General features: G+C 50.9%; 1 protein-coding gene and 1 non-coding gene across 2 annotated transcripts in view; one reads left to right on the plus strand and one right to left on the minus strand.

The window, feature by feature from the left end:
* The window catches only part of SLC2A9 (solute carrier family 2 member 9), a 208,827-nt gene that overhangs the window by 90,141 nt on the left and 98,105 nt on the right, over nt 1–20,581 (plus strand). Inside the window, exon 7 of the mRNA XM_065914116.1 lies at nt 19,486–19,673. Within this exon, the coding sequence (XP_065770188.1) occupies nt 19,486–19,673 (188 nt within the window). The remainder of the gene's footprint in view (nt 1–19,485; nt 19,674–20,581) is intronic.
* TRNAG-GCC (transfer RNA glycine (anticodon GCC)) lies at nt 19,219–19,291 on the minus strand. The gene has a single exon. It is a non-coding gene; the product is annotated as a tRNA-Gly (tRNA).

Genomic DNA, 20,581 nt, shown 5'->3' on the forward strand with positions numbered 1-20,581 from the left:
AGTCAATCAACAAACACTCTTGTTTATCAAGTAGGTCCTCATCCAGGAGGGGAAAGAAATAACTGCCCATAGAGGACATAAGCATCCAGACTGAGACTTTGAGGTCACACAGAGAGGTCCTGGGCCCTGGGAGGACATTCTCTCTCTAAGGGCTGTTGAGAGGCCTGGGAGAAGCCCATCTTGTTGAAGATACTGTATCCTTTCTTCCCCCAGCTTATTCCTGCTCGTGCTGGGAGGCTCTGTGCATCTCCACAGGGCCTTGAAATTCAGTGTCTGGACCACCGCCCATCGGTCAGGGTCCTCTAAGAAGCTGGCACCAGGTGGACCAGCGAGCAGGGCCTTATTGGCTTGGGTGCCTGTGTATGGAATGGGGAGGAAGAGGGACCACAGACATGGGACCAGCCCAGCCTGCAGTGGAGAAACCAGGGACGGGGCTTTGGACAGAAGAGTCCTGGGTGCTCTGCAGGACAGAGAAGACTCAGCAAGGCTCTGACACATCCTCCAGCCGACGTCAGCCCCGGAGGAGCCCCGTGTCCCAGAAACAAGGCTGCCTTAGTTTCCCAGCCGCGTACCAGCTGCTGTGAGCAGCACCCAAAGCGTGGCGTGACATCTGGGGTGAGGGCTTGCAGAGCACAGGGTCTGTCGCCCTTGGTCAGGTCCAGCCCTGTAACCGGGGCTCTGTGGGAACGTCCTCCGGCCACTACAGTGAGGGAGGCCATGTGGCTCTAGAAGGGCACCCTCAGCAGAAGAGGGAGATGGAGTGATGTCTTCCTGGGGGCCCCAGGCTGGTTAGGGCGACCCCTCTACTGGTCAGGGCTCTCCAGAGAAACAGAAACAATATGGGGTATGCATATGTGCGTGTGAGTGAGTGAGTGTGTGTGTGTGTGTGTGTGTGTGTGTGTGTGTGTGTGTGTGCGTGTAGAGGCAGAGAGATTCAGTTTAAGCAGTCGGTGCACGTGTTTGTGGGGCCCAGCAAGTCCATCTGCCGAGTGGGCTGGAGACCAGGGAAGAACTGATGTTGCAGCTCGAATCTGGAGGCTGCTGCAGGCAAAGCTCCTTTCTCATCGGGGCCTCAGTCATTGGCTGTTAAGGCCTTCAACTGATTGGGTGGGGTCACCCAAATTCCCAGGTGACACTAGCAGTAAAGAACCCGCCTGCCAGTGCAGAAGATATAAGAGATGAGGGTTCAATCCCAGGGTCGGGGAGATCCCCTGGAGGAGGGCATGGCAACCCACTCCAGTATTCTTGCCTGGAGAATCCCATGGACAGAGGAGCCTGGTGGGCTACAGTCCATAAGGTTGCAAAGAATCAGACACAACTGAAGCAATTTAGCCCACAGGGATGCACGCACCCGGATTCCAGAGAACCATCTGCTTCCTCCAGGTCTAACTGATGTGAATGTTACTCTCAGCTAAGAACTGCCTTCACCATGACATCTAGACGGGTGTTTGACCAAATACCTGCTTTCTGTGGCTCAGCCAGGATGACACACAGCACTGACCATCGCAAGCCCACCCTGTCCCTCACACGCCCGTCATCTCATCCTGGGAATGAGGATACTGTAGGGTCACCTGCTGTTAATTGAGTCTCCCTCCCTCCCCGCTCGCTCCCCACACAGGACAGGGACCGCCTGCGTCTCCTTCAGGGCTGTGCCTCCTCCCCTATCCCCTGAATTCGGCCCAGACTTTCACTTGGCTACATTCTTAAAAGATAAGAAAACATATCAAGGCCCTGAAAGTGTGGTCCAAGGTGTGGAAGACCATTCACCTGTGAAAGTCATTAACAATGTGAAGAGAAGTGAAGTGAAAGTCGCTCAGTCGTGTCCGACTCTTTGCGACCCCACAGACAATACAGTCCATGGAATTCTCCAGGCCAGAATACTGGAGTGGGTAGCCTTTCCCTTCTCCAGGGAGTCTTCCCAACCCAGGATCGAACCCAGGTCTCCCACACTGCAGGCAGATTCTTTACCAGCTGAGCCACAAGGGAGAAAGGTGACTAACAATAGTGAGTCCTCCGTACGAGAAGGCAGCTCGGCCTCTCCTTCCCGCAGCCAAGCAACCCAACCCGATCCGCCCCACACCTGACTTCTCCTGGAGCCGGGGCTCAAAAGCCAGGGCTCCTGACTCCCAGAGGGAGACTCTTGCCAGTCACCTTTCACCTGGCATCTTTCCCCTCAAGCTCAGGGGTCTAGGAGAAGCACCCCATTTTCTGGGTGGGGGCGGGTGCATGGACAGCAGTGGTCCAGCAGAAGACCCCCCCGTCAACACTCAGAGTTGAAGAACCTGCCAGAATTCATGAATGTGCTTGGTCGGTACAGAGCACCTCCCAAAACAGCTCCCTAAGTATTCCAGAACTCATTCTTCCTACCCTGGGCGTTTAATGAAAAGCAACGATGCCCTTTTTAATATTTTATGAGCCACAGAGCTCCACGTCGGAAGCAGCGGAATGGAGACTTTTCAGTCCCAAACCTGGGCCCTGGGACGCATCAGCTTTGCCTGGGGCGGGGGGCGGGGTGTGGGTGAGATGCAGCTGGGGATGATCGGCCCTGTGACTCCGGGAACAGCACGTGCGTTCTCTGAGCATCCTGGCTAATCAGCTCGTGGGCATCAGTTCCGTCAAGCCGTTATAGACAGCAGGCACCGAGAGAGACCCCGGGATCCAGAGTTACACTCTGGTCCTGCTGTGCTGCGTCCCTGAGCTGTGGTTTCTCCCCCTGTGTAATCAGGATGGACAAGATGCTTCCTCTAGGCTGGTCCAGCTGCAGGCTCTGTGGTCAGGCTTTGGCACGTTGGGGCAGGAGCTCCTGTTGAGCCCTGGGCTCCTGGAAGACAGGCCCTCGGGGTCTGCTACCAGCCACGGGCTCACACTACAGGGCGGTCACAGGTGTCACTGCTGGAGTGTCCTGCCCCCCACCCAAGGGACAGTACAATGCCACAAAATAAAATGTGTGCTAGTGTGGGAGGCAAAGCAATGGTCCTCTGCCTCCAAAAGGTGTTTACGTATTACTTCCCAGAGCCTGTGAACAGGTTAGGCTACGTGACAAGGTAATGAAGAGGGTAGGTGGAGTGAAGGTGGCTAATTGGCTGACTCTGAGATGGAGAGATTACCTGGGGTTGTCCACCTGCACCCAGTGGAATCTCAAGGATTGTTCTAAGTGGAAAAGGAAGACAGAAAAGAGAGAACCAGATAGCTGCATGAGAAGGTTTGGGCCCAAAGTTGCTGGCCTTGAAGATGGAGGAAGGGGCCATGAGACAAGGAAAGCAGGCAGAATATAGAAGCCGGAAAAGATAGTTCCCCTAGAACCTCAGAAGGAACTCAGCCCTGATGACACATTTCTTGTGGTCCACAGAAACCACTTTCAGATTCTGACCTGCAGAACTGTAACATGATGCTTTTGCGTTGTTGTAAGCCACAGTTTCTGGTAACTTGTTACAGCAGTCACAGGAAATTAACAGAAATGTGTTTTCTGAATCCATTGTCTTAACCCTCACCGAAAAAAAACAAAATAGCCTACAGTGTTTCTGTACGTGTGCTCAGTGATGTTTGACTGTTTGAGATCCCGTGGACTATATAGCCCAGCAGCCTCCTCTGTCTGTGGAATTTCCCAGGAGAGAATACTGGAGTGGGTTGCCATTCCCTCCTCCAGGGTGTCTTCCTGACCCGGGGATCAAACCTGCGTATCCTGCGTTGGCAGGTAGATTCTTTTCCACTGTCCCACCTGGGAAGTCCTGCAGTGTTTCTACTCCTTATTAGACAGATGGGGCGACTAAGACTCAGAGAGGTGCAGGGAGATGACATCACAGTCACACTTGGAACCCAGGAGCAACAGGAACAGCATTTCAGATGGAGCAGCATGATGCCAGGCAGGGCAGCAGGATGGGTCCCCCAGAGTCCTCACTCAGGTTTGGACCCCAGAGCCCTCGCTTTTTGTTGATACCACGGGCAGCACACCCGTGGCTGCAGAGCAAGGCTGCTAGCCTGAATGTGGCCGGTGTTCTCGCCCCTGGGGACACCAGAGCCTCTGTCTCTGAGGCTGAGTGGAGCCGCCACCACTCCCAGTGCAGGAGGTTCAACCTGGTGCAGAGGAGCATCTTCCTTCTTCCTACCTTCTGCCCAGCGTCAGTGCGTCTCCTGGGTAGACCCTGACGAGTGGGCTAGCACAGAGTCCTGGGAATGTGGAGAGCACGTTTGTAGCCTGGGAACACAGGAGTGATTCTCAGAGGGTGATTTGGGACTGAGTCCCAGTGGGCAGGATCTAACTCAGCTAGTAAACGTGGGATATTCCTGGTACCTGTCAACCCAGGGCCTTTGCACCTGCACCTCCACCTGGAAGCCTCTTTCCCTAGACATCTGCCTGGCCCTGCCTCCCTCTCTTCAGTGGGTTCTCTGCTGCACTGGCATCTCTTCTAAAGCATCTTCCCAATACAGTAGCTCCAATAGCATCCTCTCCTCCTCACTGTCACTCACCCCGATTCGATTTTCTTCTTTTACTGGGATTTTACCAATGACCAGAATTTGCCTAGTTCTAGGTTAATTGGTTTAGTATCTGTTTCCTCCACTCATGTGAAAGCTCCCTGAGGGCAGGGAGTTTCCCTGTTTTCTTTGCAGAAACCGCAGCACCCAGAGCAGCACCTGGCACGTGGCAGGTACTCACTGAACAGGTGTTAAAAGGATGAATGAAAGCAAAGTACAGAGCACACCTCACAAGGCAGTATGTATTCTGGTCTTTGGAGCTCTGGACTTCATTCACACTGGCAGTTGCTCATGGCAATTGGAGGGAGGTTGACCTGTCCTAGGAACATGAAGGAGAAGAAGGTTAAGAGGGGGAGACAGGGATGAGGGTGCTGTAGGATGCAGACCAGCCGTTTTCACTAGAGAGATGTTTCAGAGAGTCACTTTGGACCTTCTGATGTTTTTGCCTTGATAGTTTCTTCCTCTGTACCTAAGAAGTCTGCCTCAGGGTAGATTTTCCAGGTCAAAGCAAAGCATATGTGTTTATACAAAGTCACCTAATTTGGAGACTGCTTGCAGCCTCTCACAGTGGCAGGAAAACTCTGGAGGCAGGGATGTCTGAACATGTGCTGAGATGGGCGGAACCAGATGTGGAATGTTGATGAAGTGTTCAGGAAAGGCCCCACCTCAAAGTGGTCATGCTGAGACATAGAGACTGATGTACAAGCTGAAGGTCACTCTTCCCTGAAGTCAAATCCCAAGCACTTGTACCTGAAGTGAGGGCTCACAGAAGGCTAGGTTTTGGTGTCTAGAAGACGTTCAATAAATGTGCACTGAATGTTGTTGTTCAGTTGCTAAGTTGTTTCCGACTCTTTATGACCCCATAGACTGCAGCACGTCAGTTTTACTATCATTAACTATCTCCTGGAGTTTGCTCAAACTCATGTCCACTGAGTGAGTGATGCCATCTAGTCACCTCATCCTCTGTTGCCCTCTTCTCCTCCTGCCTTCAATCTTTCCCAGCATCAGGGTCTTTTCCAGTGAGTTGGCTGTTCAGATCAGGTGGCAAAATTATTGGCACCTCAGCTTCAGCATCAGTTCTTCCAATGAATATTCAGGACTGATCTCCTTTAGGATTGACTAGTTGGATCTCCTTACAGTCCAAGGGAATCTCAAGAGTCTTGCCCAGCACCACAGTTCAAAAGCATCAATTCTTCCATACTCAGTTTTCTTTATGGTCCAACTCACATCAATACATGACTACTGAGAAAACCGTAGCTTTGACTGCATGGACCTTTGTTGGCGAAGGGATGTCTCTCCCTTTTTAATACACTGTCATGAGGAAATAAACATGGGCTGCCTAAAGCACAGGTGCACAGGTAAAGGAGGTCCTAGCTCTGTGCAATGACCCGAGAGAAAGGAGGAGGGGGCTGTCACGTGCTAAGGACCTGGGCCCCTGGCCTGTCCCTGTGGCTCACCTGTTACACCCCTCCCCATCTGTGAGATCTCAGTTCTCACTCCCATTTTACAGGTCAGAAAACAGAGACTTGGGGAGGTTGGTACAACCAGCCAAAAGTCAATAAGCGGTGGGGCCAGTTCTTAAACCCAAGTTTGTCTTGGTCTATAAAACCACAGAGTCTGGGATCTACACAGGTGACCGAAAAGCAGGAGGACAGGGTTTGGCCCAAACAGAAAGCATCTGGGGGAGAGTAGCTGAGCTCAGCCTAGACCCTCCTCCAGTCTCAGGACTTAGAAATGAGCCAAGGCCAGTGCAGGCTCGCTAGCGGTAAAGAACCCGCTTGCCAATGCAGGTGACGTAAGAGATGTGGGTTCAGTCCCTGGGTGGGGAAGATCCCCTGGAGGAGGGCACGGCAACCCACTCCAGGATTCTTGCCTGGAGAATCCCATGGACAGAGGAGCCTGGTGGGCTACAGTCCACGGGGCCGCAAAGAGTCGGACACGACTGAAGCGACTTGGCACAAACACAGTGCCTGCTTTTTTTTTTTTTAATTAATTTTTATTGTAGTATGGTTGCTTTGCAATGTTGTGTTATTAATGTTGTGTAATTAATTTCTGCCGAGCAGCAAAGTGAATCAACCATCCAGATACATGTATCCCCTCTTTTGAATTTCCTCTCCATTTAAGTCACCACAGTACAGTGCCTGCTTTTTGCAGGCTGAGCAGAGGAGTGGACGCCTGGCCGGAGGCCCCGGGCGAGTCAGTGCCTGAGCTGGAACCAGGCCCTTTCTCCTGGCCTGTGTCCATGGGGCTCTCATTGCCCCTTCCCATCCCCAAAGGAGCAGGAGCAGGAGAGGAGCCGCAGGCCAAGATCAGGGAAGGACCAGCCCAAATTTGACGGTGCCCCCATGGTTCTAACCTGCTAGACAACCGTGATCGTCCTGCCACTAGCTTTTTGCTCCATGTCAGTGGTTTATTGGAGCAAGAGCGGCACTGACTTTTACAAGTCCTTGTATTGGCATGTGGGACAGTAAGTACCACAACGCTGAGAGGGTGTCTGCACGCAGGTCCTTGTCGTAGAGATGCAGAAGCCAGAGGTTGAAGGCAAGTGGCCTCACCATAGCACCCACTAGAGGCTTCATTTTTCTCTCTTGATTGAGTATTAGAGACTCCATCTTTTAATTTATAGAAGTCAAGGAGAAAATTGAGGCAGCTTAGAAAGCGAGCAAGCACGTGTGTGTGTGTGTGTGTGTTTGTGTGTGTGTGTACACTTGTGTCTGTGTGTGTTACAGATGTAACTCAGGACCCTGGAAGGAGGACAAAGAACCTCTGTAGGTTTTGCGGAGCTGCAGAGAGGTGGCACGCCGTGGAGGTTAGGAGCTTAGATTTTCTGAGCCAGCCAGACTGCTGGGGTCCATACACCTGCATTGCTATTTCCTGGTTCTAAGTGTGTTAGTCAGTCAGTCGTGTTTGACTCTGTGCAACCTTGTGGACTGTAGCCCGCTAAGATCCTCTGTCCATAGGATTCTCCAGGCAAGAAAACTGGAATGGGTTGCCATTCCCTTCTCCAGGGGATCTTCCTGACCCAGGGATTGAACCCGGGTCTCCTGCATTGCAGGCGGATTCTTTACCATCTGAACCACCAGGGAAGCCCAGTTAACCCCTATATGCATGGGTTTATTTCTAGGTTCTCTGTTCTATTCCACTGGTCTGTAAGAATCAAACCGAAGATCTCAAAGAGCTATTAGTATTTCTGTTCTGACCAGTACTGCAGCACTGTTTACAATAGCCAAGATATGGAAACAACCTAAATGTTCGATTTTGAATGAATGGATCAAGGAAATGTGATATACATACCATGGAATATTATTCAACCTTGCCAAAGGAGGGCGTCCTGTAACATGTGACAATGTGGATGGCCACATTGAGATGTCAGCCACAGGAGGACCATTGCTACATGTTCTCACCTACATGAGATATCTGAAATAGTCAAGTTCAGGGACTTCTTTGGTGGTCCAGTGGTTAGGACTTCACCTTCCCATACAGGGGGTGTGGGTTCCATCCCTGATCAGGGAGCTAAGATCCAACATGCCTTGCAGTCAGAAAATGCAAAACACAGGACAGAAGCAATATTGTAACAAATTTCGTAAAGACTCAAAAAAATAAGTGTATGTCCCTTGTGGGTTGGTACCCCTAAAATTAATTAGTTCCTTAATTTAATTAGATAGTAAAGTTCAGACAATCCAGCTGTGGAACAGTGAGTGCCAGGGACTGGAGTGGAGGGGGCGGAGAATGAGAAGCTGCTATCAACAGGCACGAAGTCTCAGTTACACAGTTTGAACAAGCTCGGGTGACACCGGGATGTCTGTACCGTGTGTGACCACCTCCCATCAGCCTCATCCTTTGGGCCAGGACTGCATCACCCCATGGGCAGGGGCAGCGTAGGAGGGGAAACGCCAGCTCTCCTGTGTGATGTGGGTGTATCCCGTGGTCCTACTGAGCCCCAGTTTCCACATTGTTAACGGCGGTCAGAGCACTGATCTTGCAAGGGGTTTGTGCAGCGTCTGCCACCCCCACCTCCATCTCCGCCCACCGAAGTGGTTGCGAGTTGCCTTCTGCCTCCCACTGGAGAGAACTCCTTCAGGCAGAGACCCTGCCTTGTTCTTTACTTAACGTAGTAGACCTTGGCACCTGCGGCATGTCAAAGCTCTCAGAAGCCGCAGGTTAATTGAAGTGAACTGAATCTGGTTCTGGTCGCTTCTCTGTTCCGCTGTGTCTTTTCATCATCCTTTGAGGTGTGTGGAAAGAATGATCAGACGGATCCAGGCTAGAACACTGACTCTCTCCTTTCTACCTGGGCTCTCTGGGAGGCCTTCTAATGTCCCTGAAGCTCAGGGGGCTAAACCACACAAGGAGTTGCAGCCAAGTCTGTAAGACGCCCAGCCCAGGGTCTGGCACACTCTGCCATGCCTGAGTTGCCTCCCGTGTCCGACTCTTTGCGACCCCACGGATGGCAGCCCACCAGGCTCCTCTGTCCATGGGATTTCCCAGGCAAGAATACTGGAAAGGGTTGCCATGCCCTCTTCCAGGGGATCTTCCCCACCCAGGGGTCGAACCCACATCTCCTGCATCTTCTGCACTGCAGGTGGAGTCTTTACCATTGAGCCACCAGGGAAGCCCCCTGGCACACAATAGGTGCACAATAAATGTTTGCCACCTCGCACCTGCTTGGTGTTCTGAGTCCCCTCGAGTAAAGGCCAGTCTTTAACTGGTGCGAGAGTTGGTTGCAAAATGCCTCCCATTCCCAGCCTGGGAGTTAACCATGCCCCCCCAGAGGGGTTTCTTTCCTGGTGGGAAATGAAAATTCTCACTCCATTTTCAAGGTCTCTGGAGTTAGCAATTAGAACACAGAGGGAATATGAAAGAGACATGAGCCCTGAGAAGCAAGGGTGGGTGGGAGGCTGAGCCAGAGGGGAAGCTCTAGGGTTAACAGGTGAGTTGTTTAAGTGGCTTGGGGATTCAGGAAGATGGACTCCTCTGGGAGGATTGTCTTCCGTAGAGGATGACTTTTGGAAATGACTCACAGACTAGTCATTTCCAAAGCCCTTTCCTCTCTCTCCACAGACAGCTAGTTACAACTGCACGTGTCTGTCTCACCCCCTCCCACCCACCACCCAGACGCGCCTCCCCCCTCCCATGGAACCTGCAAACTTCTGGGGTTCTGTGCTTGCATTTAGAGAATTTACCCCTCTTCCCATCTTCTTGTTTAAGGCCTGGGGTCCTCCCACAACATCTCCAGTGGGTGGTCATCAGGCCTCTCCTTGCACACCTCCAGGGATGGGGAACTCACTGCTTGAGACAACTCCCAGCCCACCCTGGAACACATCAGTCCGACCATTCTTTCTTGTGGCGAGCTGACATCCCATTCTTCACAGCTTCTGCCCTTGGTCCTGGTCTGACTCAGTGCCAAGGAGAACAAGACTAACCCCGCCCATATCCAGGCTTCTCCCTCAGAGCCCCCTCTCCTCTGGACTAAAGTGAAAGTGAAAGTTGCTCAGTCATGTCCGATTCTTTACCACCCACGGACAATACAGTCCATGGAATTCCCCAGGCCAGAATACTGGAGTGGGTAGCCTTTCCCTTCTCCAGGGGATCTTCCCAACCCAGGATCAAACCCAGGTCTCCCGAACTGCAGGTGGATTCTTTACCAGCTGAGCCATCAGGGAAGCCCAACTCATCAGCAAATGTGGGGAGGGTCCAGTTACATTTTTCCAGCATGGTTTGAGCACCTGCTGCATGCCAGGCCCTGAATGAGACCCAGTCTCTGGCTTGATGTGTCATAAGCTTCACACCAGTGTAAGGACCTGCCTGGAGCTGGTGGGACTCCAGTGATGACAGAGGCAGCAGGTGTGGCCATTGGACACCCCTGTCACCACCCTGCGTGATCTGTACCCTGGCAGTGTCCTGCCCCTTGTGAGTGAGATCCCTGCTCCAGGGGCTGACTGCAGGCCTTCACCTAAAGACCAGAGGGAAGGGATGTGCTTACTCACAGGCTCTGCAAGTGCAGCTGGTGCATTTCCATCTTCCCAGCTGTCTGTTGGTTGTTCTTACAAAATAACCAGAAGATGTTGCCTTGTTATATTTTAACAACCAAAATTTAGGAAAACTCACTGAAACTCTTCTTCTGGAATATTTTCAAACAGAAATAATTTTTTTTAATGTTTGCAAAATGTTTTTACTGAGGAGATTCAAATATTTGAATAGGTCACCTGTGTCCATCAGTTTGGTTTCCAAGCCACACGGCGACAGAAGCGTTTCCAAACATCTTTTTTCATAACTTCCATCGAAAAGTTGCTACTCTCACTCTCGTGTTAAAATGTCACCTTACCTTGAAAAGATAGATTGCTTCTGTCTTAACTTTTAAGACTTCTGCTAGGCCGCCTCCTGTCACAGCCACGGGAGCTGACAACAGGCTTGTGCCTGGAGCGAGGTGGCAGGTCTGCTGTCCTGTCTTTGTGCTGCCTCTGTTCATTTTATCTTTAATCTGTCATTTCTTTGGAGGATTCATTATCAGCTGCCTGTACATTTGTCATGGTTGAAAGTGAAAGTCTCTCAGTCATGTCTAACTCTTGGTGACCCAATGGACTATACAGTCCATGGAATTCTCCAGGCCAGAATACTGGAGTGGGTAGACTTTCCCTTTTCCAGGGGATCTTCCAAACCCAGGGATCGAACCCAGGTCTCCTGCATTGCAGGTGGATTTTTTACCAGCTGAGCCACAAGGGAAGCCCAAGAATACTGGAGTGGATAGCTTATCTCCATCTTGTCATGGCTGATTCTGTTAAAACTGAAAACTACCCTTCTCCAATCCACTAACCTGTAAATTACACATGTAACTTTTTTTTTTTTCCTTTGAATCAACCACCTTTAGATTGAAATCTATTCTGTGTGTTTCAGAGCTTTTGCTTACATATAATCACATCCATAACCAATAGACTAAATTGCTTTTGTATAAAATCAACATTTTATACTGGTATCAAGATATCAGTGCCACTCTGAAAAAATTTAACTCAACATCTTGGCTCTGACATCCCCCACTGGATATTTATAAGTCTAAATCTTTAATATATCATTCTGCACCAGAAACAGAGAAGGACAAAGGGCTGACAGCTCCAGTGATTGGTGGAGCCACCACACTTGGGCTGTGTGAAAACTCCAGGATTGGTCCACGAGAAATGTTATAAAACTACAACATGAGTTTCAATATCTTTTACTACCCCTACTGTGGATCCTACTGCTGTCGATATTAAAAAGAGACCAAACCTAAATTAAAAACCCAGTGATTTCCTCCTCTTAAATACCAATACAGTGAGATAATCCATGTGTCGATGAAACCTGTTTTTAGAAGCACCGAGGCCCGCGCTGTGCTGAGTTCAGTGCCGTTCCTTACCTGTGACTGCAAAGGCCGTCACCCTGGGCTCCCCAGAAAATCCCTTGGCCTGCCTTGTCCCAGGGCCCCTCCGGGTCATGAGAACATGTTCTCCAGATTGTTCTGTGCTTTGCTATAGCCTGACGTGATAAATGCTAACGTAAGGTGATCACGGGTGGTTGCTGCTACAACAAAGTACCACAAATTGGGAGGCTTTAAAGCAGCAGAAATTTATTTTCTCATGGTCCTGGAGGCCAGAGGTTCAAAATCAAGGTGTCAACAGGACCTACTTTCCCTCCCAGCATCTGGTGTCACCAGCAATCCTTTGCATTCCTTGGCTTACAGCCGCATCACGCCAACCACTGCCTCTGCCGTCATGTGGCCAACTCCCCTCCGTCTGTCTGTGATTCTTTTCCTCTTCTTACAAGGACGAGAGTCACACGGGATTCAGGGCCCACCCTCCTCCAGGATGACCTCAGCTTAACTGATACCACAATGCACCTGCAAAGATCCCTTCTCCAAATAAACCAGCTGTAGGTTAGGACTTGAACATATGTGTATGGGGCCAGAATTCATCCCACAGTAGGTTGTAGGGTTTTGTGCTCATTGTCAGGTTAAGATAAAAGGAAGGTAAGAGAAGGAAGGCCTAGGAGGCTGTAGCAAGTCTCTTCTGTCATAGTTAGCGGCCTCACAATGCTCCCTGGTCATTAAGAGCCAGCCCTGCTTGAAGGAAGACATGAGTGCCGATATTCAATACTGCTGGCAGCCCAGGGCTGTTCTGTCCATTTTACAGATGAGAAAACTAAGGCACAGAAGCATTCAGTAACCAGCTTGGCATTGGACAAAGTGAAAAATGGTGAAGCCAGGATGGGGACTCACCCAGAGTGGCCCCAGAGTCGGGGCTCTTAAACACCATCACCCACTGTTACACAACCGGTCACAGGTGTGGTGACCTTGCAGGTGTCACTGCACCAGATTGCCATGCCATTCCACCCCTCTGGAATCTGAGGAAACAGATGTGTGAGGCTGCAGAGACCTGCAGGGCTCCATAGCCGACGGGCAGCAGATCTGGGGTGGAACCCAGTTCATCCTGTCTCCATGGCCGTCGCCTCCTCTTCACTACACACTTTTTCCCATTTTTACTCAGGGCACGGCATTTTGTGGGTATTTCGGGGCCTGAACCAGGCTGCCCTCAACCTTCTCTTCTTTCTCTGAGTTTGCCAGGCTCAGGCTCCACTTCCAGAGAGGGCATCATTGGGCTGGGAAACGTCAGGGTTGTGAGTCAGTCCTAGCCAGGAACGCCTGTTTTTCTTGATTTCTCTATGTTGTGCTGTGGTGTGAAGTAGTGGGGTGGGCAGGATGCGGGCTCAGCTGTCTTAGATGGTGAGGATGGAAGCTCATGGGACCACACAGCATCCAGCTCATCATCCCTTTCCCCCATCACCCACTTCCAAATCCAGGCTCCGACTATGAATGGTCTCCCAGACCCATCCCTTGGACGCTCCTGGCCCGTGTTGTCTGCATGGGTCCAGCTAACATGTGGCTCATGAGCCACTAGCCTACTCTGTTGGATTCTGCCTGGTCCATTATTCATTCTTCCCCACTGGGCAGAGAGGACAACCTCAGAATCCCTCTCAACCCCAAGTCCTGGGCAGTTGTGACCGCTCAGGGAGAATCAGATGCCAGCAGAACCCTGTCCTGTACCCTCACTAACCGAGAGCTGGCACCAGGAAGGCCCGTGCCTGCAGCCAGGGTAAGCTTCTGGGTGAGACCAGAGGTCCCACCCCAACATGCTCCCCAACTGGGCTAGAGTACCAAATAAGCACTTTTTAGGAGCGAACACCCCTCCAGGTGAGGGCTCACGACCCAGTCCTCATACCCCAAGAGGCTGGCACGAGTGTCATCCCTGAATTAGAGGTGAGGACGGGGTCCAGAGAGGCTGAGTGACTTTTCCGTGGTCACCCAACCAGGACGCAGCATCTAGGGCTGTGTGCTTAAACCCTAGGCTTGTGACTGCATGGCCCAAGTTTGTGACCTCCATCCCTTCCAAGCCCTCCCTCCCAGACCCCTGGCAGTAGAGGACAGACACATCCCCCTTTGCCCTTACTAGGTCCTGCATGACGCTGGTTTCACTCGTGCCCACTCGCTTCCCAGCGGGTTACCTGTCCCGGAAAGGGGTCACTGATGGCACTGGGCTCCAGGCTGAGCCAGACCCCAGGCTCCAGGTGCCCCGCCTACGCTGCAGGTGGTTGTCATGGTGACCTGGACACACAGGTGGCCTCAGCCCCATCTTACAGTTAAGACCGAAGGCTTGAAAGATCAGGTGCTTTCCCCGTGTCCTGCAGAAAGTGAGTGGTGGTGGGGTTGAACCTACAGCTACCTCATTTCAGTGGCTCTGCGTTGGTTTTCTTTGGGGGGCTTAAAACATCAATTTACTATTTTATAGTTCTGGAAGTCAAAACTCCAAAATAGGACTCAACAGGCTAAAATCAAGGTGCTGCCAGGGCTGTGATCCTTTCTGGAGGTTCCAGGGGAGAATCATTCCTGGCCTTTTCCAGTTTGTAGAGGCGGCCCACCCTCCTTGGCTCCTGGCCCCTTCCTCCTTGAAAGTGTATCCCTCCTCCAACCCCTGTTTCCATGGTTACATCAGTTTCTCTCTCACTCTGACTCTCCTACCTTTCTCTTATAAACCCTTGTGATGACATTGGGACCACCTAGATAATCCAGCATAACCTCCCCATCTCAATGTATTTATGTTAATCACACCTGCAATGCCCCTTTGGCCATGAACGCTAATTTATTCACAGGTCCTGGGGATTAGAACATGGACTGACATGGGTGGTCATTCTTCTCCCTACCTCTGGCTTTTTCTGCTCTTCAAAGTGCCTCCTAAAAGACAGAGATAGGGAGTAACCTGGTGATATTTGCCTCCTCTCTGCCCGGTGCCATCCATAAAGCTCCCCTCTCGGCTCCCAGGATGTCCTGAATTTGCTCCCTCTGTGACACTGCCGTGTAAAGTTAGAATCACACTTCTTGATGGACTTCTGCACAACGTTAGTCAATGCACCAGCAAACACATTTGGAAAGTGTGAAACTAAACAAAATGAGATGGGTGTCTTTCTTGCAAGACTTATCAGAACCTTTATTTTTTTAAAAAATTTTCCTTCTTTCTTAATTTTATTATTTTTGGCTGTGCTGGGTCTTCATAGCTACACGCAGTCTTTTTCTAGTTGTGATGCTCAGGCTTCTCATTGCAGAGACTTCTCTTTTTGCAGAGCGCAGGCTCTAGGGTGCAAGGACGTCAGTACTTGTGGCACACAGGGTTAGTTGCTCCATAGCATGTGGGATCTTCCCAGACCAGGGATCGAACTCATGTCCCCTTCATTGGCAAGTAGATTCTTAATCACTGGAGCACCAGAGAAGTCCAGGACCTTTACTAGTCTAATGTGACGTTTGAACCCCCGAGAGCTAGCACTCATGCAATGAGACCAAACTTCTCTGATCAGGGAATCTCGTTTCCATGGAGCCTCTCCTGGGATTGGCATTCCACAAAAACTCATTTGGAAATGTGCTGTGATTGTGGTGGAGACACCACCTCCCCGGTGCAGCGTTTGGAGCATAGTAGATGCTCAGTAAGCTTGTCCTGAGAATTGGCTCTGGACAGCCCGTGATTCAGCCCGCCACACACGAGACAGCCCCTTCACATGACCAGTGCTGCCCCCACAAGGGCAACAAACGCCAACTTGGCGCCTGGTCGTCCCCGGGCGCCAGGCACTGGACTTCCGGGTGCTCACAGCAGGTGGAAAAAGGTGCTGATGACAATGTGGGGAGACAGTGGCGGGGTGGGAAGAAGCCCAAGGGGCTGTGACAGCCCACACTCTGACATCGAGGTGGGAGGCGTTAGCCAGGGGAGGAAAGGCAGGAAGAGCATTCTCGGCAGAAGGACGGGCGTGGCCACGTACAGAGAGCCAAGAAAGAATAGCATGTGTAGGAAAGAGGAAACGCGTGTTTGCACGTCCAAGAGAGATGCCTGCAAAGATGGGCAGTTAGGAGTGAAGCTGAAAGAGAGCCATGGGCCAGGTTCTGGAGCCTGGGCTTCCCTCTGTGCGGAGGGGAGGGGCCGGGGGGCCTTTTATTTTGGTTTATTTTTTAAAATCTATTTATTTTTGGCTGTGCTGGGCCTTCCTTGTTGTGTGGGCTTTTCTCTAGTTGTGGCGAGCAGAGGCTATTCTCTTTTGTAGAGTGTAGGCTTCTCATTCCCGTGGCTTCTCTTATGATGGAGCACAGGCTCTAGGACGTTCAGACTTCAGTAGCTGTGGCTCCAGGGCTCTAGAACACAAGGTCAACAGTTGTGACCCACAGGCTTAGCTGTTGTGCAGCGTGTGGGATCTTTCCAGATCGGGGATCGAACCCGTGTCTCCCGCATTGGCAGGAGCATTCTTTACTGCTGAGCCACCAGGGAAGCCTCCCCGGAGGCCTTTTAGAATCAGATACACTGGTGAGCTGGCTGCTGATGCTGCAGTGTGCAGAAGGGGTTTATGGCTGGAGCTCCACAGGGCACGAGAAGACGGGACCTGGGAGAGCAGTCCCAGGCTACTGCCATCACTCTTGCAACAGCTCAGGACAGCTGTGAGAACCAAACCAGCTCAGCACTTCTGAAGTTGGGAACTGAAAGAAACTGATGGATGGTTCTCCCCTGTCAAAGTCAACCGGGTTGCAGATTGGCTTCTCCAGGAAGCAGAGGCTGAGAAAGCGCTTGGTTTGCAGATGTTCACGGGAGATAATGGGCTTTCCTGGTCACTCAGCTGGTAAAGAATCCACCTGCAACATCAGAGACCTGGGTTTAATCCCTGGGTTGGGGAGATCCCCTGGAGAAGGGATAGGCTACCCACTCCAGTGTTCTGGCCTGGAGAATTCCATGGGCTGTATAGTTTATGGGGTCACAAAGAGTCAGACATGACTGAGCAACTTTCACTTTCAATGGGGGTAATAACTGGGCAGGGAAAGGGTGAAGCAGGATGGAGCAGGAGAAGCATCAGGCCACAAGGCCATGTGGCAGGGGCTCTGCCAGTCACAGGGGAGCCCTGGAGCAAGGCTTGAGTGTCACACGAGTCCCTACTGGGTGGGGATGGCTGGGTCCTTATACCACCGCCATACTTGGTCGTGGGCTGGGACCACTATGAGAATAGCATCATTTGGGCTTCCAAGATGAGGTAGATGCCCATGATGCTAAGAGCTAGAGGCTGTCAGCTAACCACCCTCCTCCAGCCCAGCAGCCCAGTCCTTTCCCAAAGGGGACCTCAGTGGTGCGTCTTCATGTCTGCCAGACCAGTCACACAAGTTACTCTTCCTCACTCGGTCGGGGGAACCATAAAAGAAGGGATGTGGGAGATTAGAAAGAAGCTATTTTTATGAACACATATACATCAGGAACGTTGGATAGATGCTTCAAAAAAGAATGAAAGGGCTTCCTCGGGGGCTCAGTGGTAAAGAGTCTGCCTGCCAATGCAGAAGATGTGGGTTCGATCCCTGGTCTAGGAGGATCCCACATGCTTTGGAGCAATTAAGCCCGGGTGCTATGACTACTGAGCCTGTGCTCTAGAGCTGAAGCCCAAACACCCGGGAGACCCTGCTCTGCAGGAAGAGAAGCCACTGCAATGAGAAGCCCATACAGTGCACCCAGAGAGTAGCCCCTGCTCGCTGCAACCAGAGAAATGCCAGAGAAGCAACGCAGACCCAGTACAACCAAAAATAAGTAAATAATTTTTAAAAATTAAAGGAAAAAATAATGAGATCAGAACTTTTAAGCGGAAAAAGAAAGTTTTTGCTCCAGGAAACTCTAAGAGCTAAACATTGAGTTTAACTGAGAGCTTCCTGGCAGCCAAAGTGAAAAGGGGAGTGGGGGGGGGAGGTTCTCAAGTTCTCCTTATTTTATATGGGAAGCATGTATGTCAGGAATGAGAGAGAAATATTTTCTTGCCCTGAAACGCTAGGATTACTTTATCACATCAATACTGCATTTTTGAACTTTGAGAAATACTATGGTTTAGTGAATGCTGCAGAAACATTACCCTCTCAGCTGGTTCCTCCATTTATCTTTAATAAATGCTAGGGAAAGTATTAAATTACAGCTTACAAATGAGACATTCTGAGGTGGTTTTTACTATACTTCTGGAAATAACACCTCAGAGCCTTCCTGGGCTTGCAGAATCTGGAGAGATTTAACAACCATGTTTTGTTTTTTCCTACCTAAGAAGAGCAGTTTCACCTGGTCTGAGGCTCAGAGCAATGTTTTTAGGGATAATGCCCACTGTGTTGGGAATGGACTGTCCCCAGGAGCCATCACGAGCCACCTCCCCTGTAGGAGGATGAATACCTAAGTGCTGAATATTTAAATCTGCATTCTAAAAGCATCTCCCCTGATCTAATTATTGTGATCTCGGGGGTCTAATCAGACAGCCCAGCTTCGTGCATATATCCATGATGGTTTGCACAATTAAGGACTTGGTTAAAAAAAAAAGTGACAAGCTCACTGAGGCTGGAAATTTGCAGTGTTCAACCTGGGAAAGCCTGAGTCACAGGGGTGAACTTGAATCCTGGGAAGACTGGCTCTTTGAGAATATTTCAGTTCAGCTTTCTGGGTTTCACAGGGTTGTGTGGGAAGGGCCCTGGAGATCATTTAGTTCAATCCCCCTTCTGGGCATCCTGGTCAAGTGGCAATCTGACCTCCATCTAGAGGCCACCAGTGAGAATGAGTGCACAGGGCAGATCAGACAGGAGGTGCTAAGTGCATGTCGTGGAGCCAGGGGTTTAGCATATGTTACATCACTCGGTCATTACAGGAACCTTTTGAGGCATGGACACTGCTCATCTACCCAGTAGTAGAGATGGGATTTGAACCCTGGGCGTGCTTGGCTTTGTGGTGGGGGCAATCAGGGAAGCCTGGCTCTCTAGAGGTTCTTCTCCTGGCCAACTTAGTGACCTTGAGCAGGTCACTGCATCTCTGTGGGTCTCCTGTTTTCCTACTTTTGTGTATATATGTTAGTTCAGGTCAGTCACTGAGTCGTGTCCCAACTCTTTGCAATCCCATGGACTGCAGCATGCCAGGCTTCCCTGAAGCATGCCAACTCCTGGAGTTTACGCATACTCATGTCCATTGAATCAGTGATGCCATCCAACCATCTCATCCTCTGTCATCCCCTTCTCCTCCTGCCTTCAATCTTTCCCAGCATCAGGGTCTTTGTGTGTGTGTGTGTGTGTGTGTGTGTGTGTGTGTGTATAATTTATCTATTTGGCTGCTCCTGGTCTTCCTTGCAGCATGCAGAATCTTGCTCTTCATTGTCACATGTGAACACTTAGTTGTGACACGTGGGATTCAGTTCCCTGACCAGGGATCCAACCTGGGACCTCTGCAGTGGCAGGACAGAGTCTTGGCCACTGGACCATCAGGGAGGCCCCTGTTTTCCTACTTTTAAACAAGGGCTTGGCACTCCATGGCCTCAAAGACCCCTGCCAGCTCCATCTCTGATATACAACCATCCGGTGTGTCTGGATGGTGGGATGGACCATCCCCGGGGGGCCCAACATCAGACACAGTGGACGTTCTGATAATCCCCACTGAAATTCGTGCTCCTCCCCATTGGCAGCCTTCCGGACATTCCTGGGCAAAGAGGACGTCTCCCGTGAGGTGGAGGAGGTCCTGGCGGAGAGCCGCGTGCAGAGGAACATCCGGCTGGTATCCGTGCTGGAGCTGCTCAGGAGTCCCTTTGTTCGCTGGCAGCTCATCACCGTGGTCATCTCCATGGCCTGTTACCAGCTCTGCGGCCTCAATGCGGTGAGCACCCCTGCACAGATGGAAGAACTGAAGGGAGGGGTGATGGGAGGTGGGCCAGGGCTTAGACCCTGGATGCCCTGGGTTCCAGCCCAGCTCTGGGCCACTGGGCAATCATGTAACCTGACCATCAGTTTCCACATCTGTAAAATGGCATAATGTAATATGGAGAGAAATAATCCATGTGAGGTGTTCGTTGAAGCAACTAGCCCAGAATTACCCTTGACTAAATGCTGCCTATCTCTATAATTACTTATCCCTAGAAACACTTAGAAGTCATGTGTCTTTTTAAAAAATATTTATTTTTTATTTGGCTGTCAGGTCTTACTTGCAGCAGTCATGATCTTTCCTTGCAGCATGCGGGTTTTTCTCTAGTTGTGGTTCGCAATCTCCAGAGCATGGGCTCCATAGTTGTCCCACAGCACGTGGGATCTTAGTTCCCCGCCCAGGGATGGAACTTGCATCCCTGCATTGAAAGGCAGATTCTTAACCACTGGACCACCAGAGAAGTGTCTAAAAGTCATATTTCTTAAGGAAGGTGTTAGGAAGTCACAAGTAAGCGGCTTGACATTGAGATCATTTAAATAAAAGTACCCTTGGCTGGGCTGATGCTGGGAAAGATTGAAGGCAGGAGGAGAAGGGGACGACAGAGGATGAGATAGTTGGATGGCTTCGCCGACTCAGTGGACATGAGTTTGACCAAACTCCAGGAGATAGTGAAGGACAGGGAAGCCTGGTGTGCTGCGGTTCATGGGGCTGCAAAGAGTTGGACTTAGCGACTACTCAGCAGCAGCATTGGCTGGGATGGCTTCAATGCATGCTTTTGACCTGAGAAAATTTCAAGGCTTTAAAGAAAAGTTTCTTGAGGCCTGAGTTGATGTGGGCAGGTAAACCAGAGGAGGGGGTTCCTC

This window comes from Muntiacus reevesi, chromosome 22 (genome assembly GCF_963930625.1).
Source record: "Muntiacus reevesi chromosome 22, mMunRee1.1, whole genome shotgun sequence".
Classification (NCBI taxonomy): Eukaryota; Metazoa; Chordata; class Mammalia; order Artiodactyla; family Cervidae; genus Muntiacus; species Muntiacus reevesi.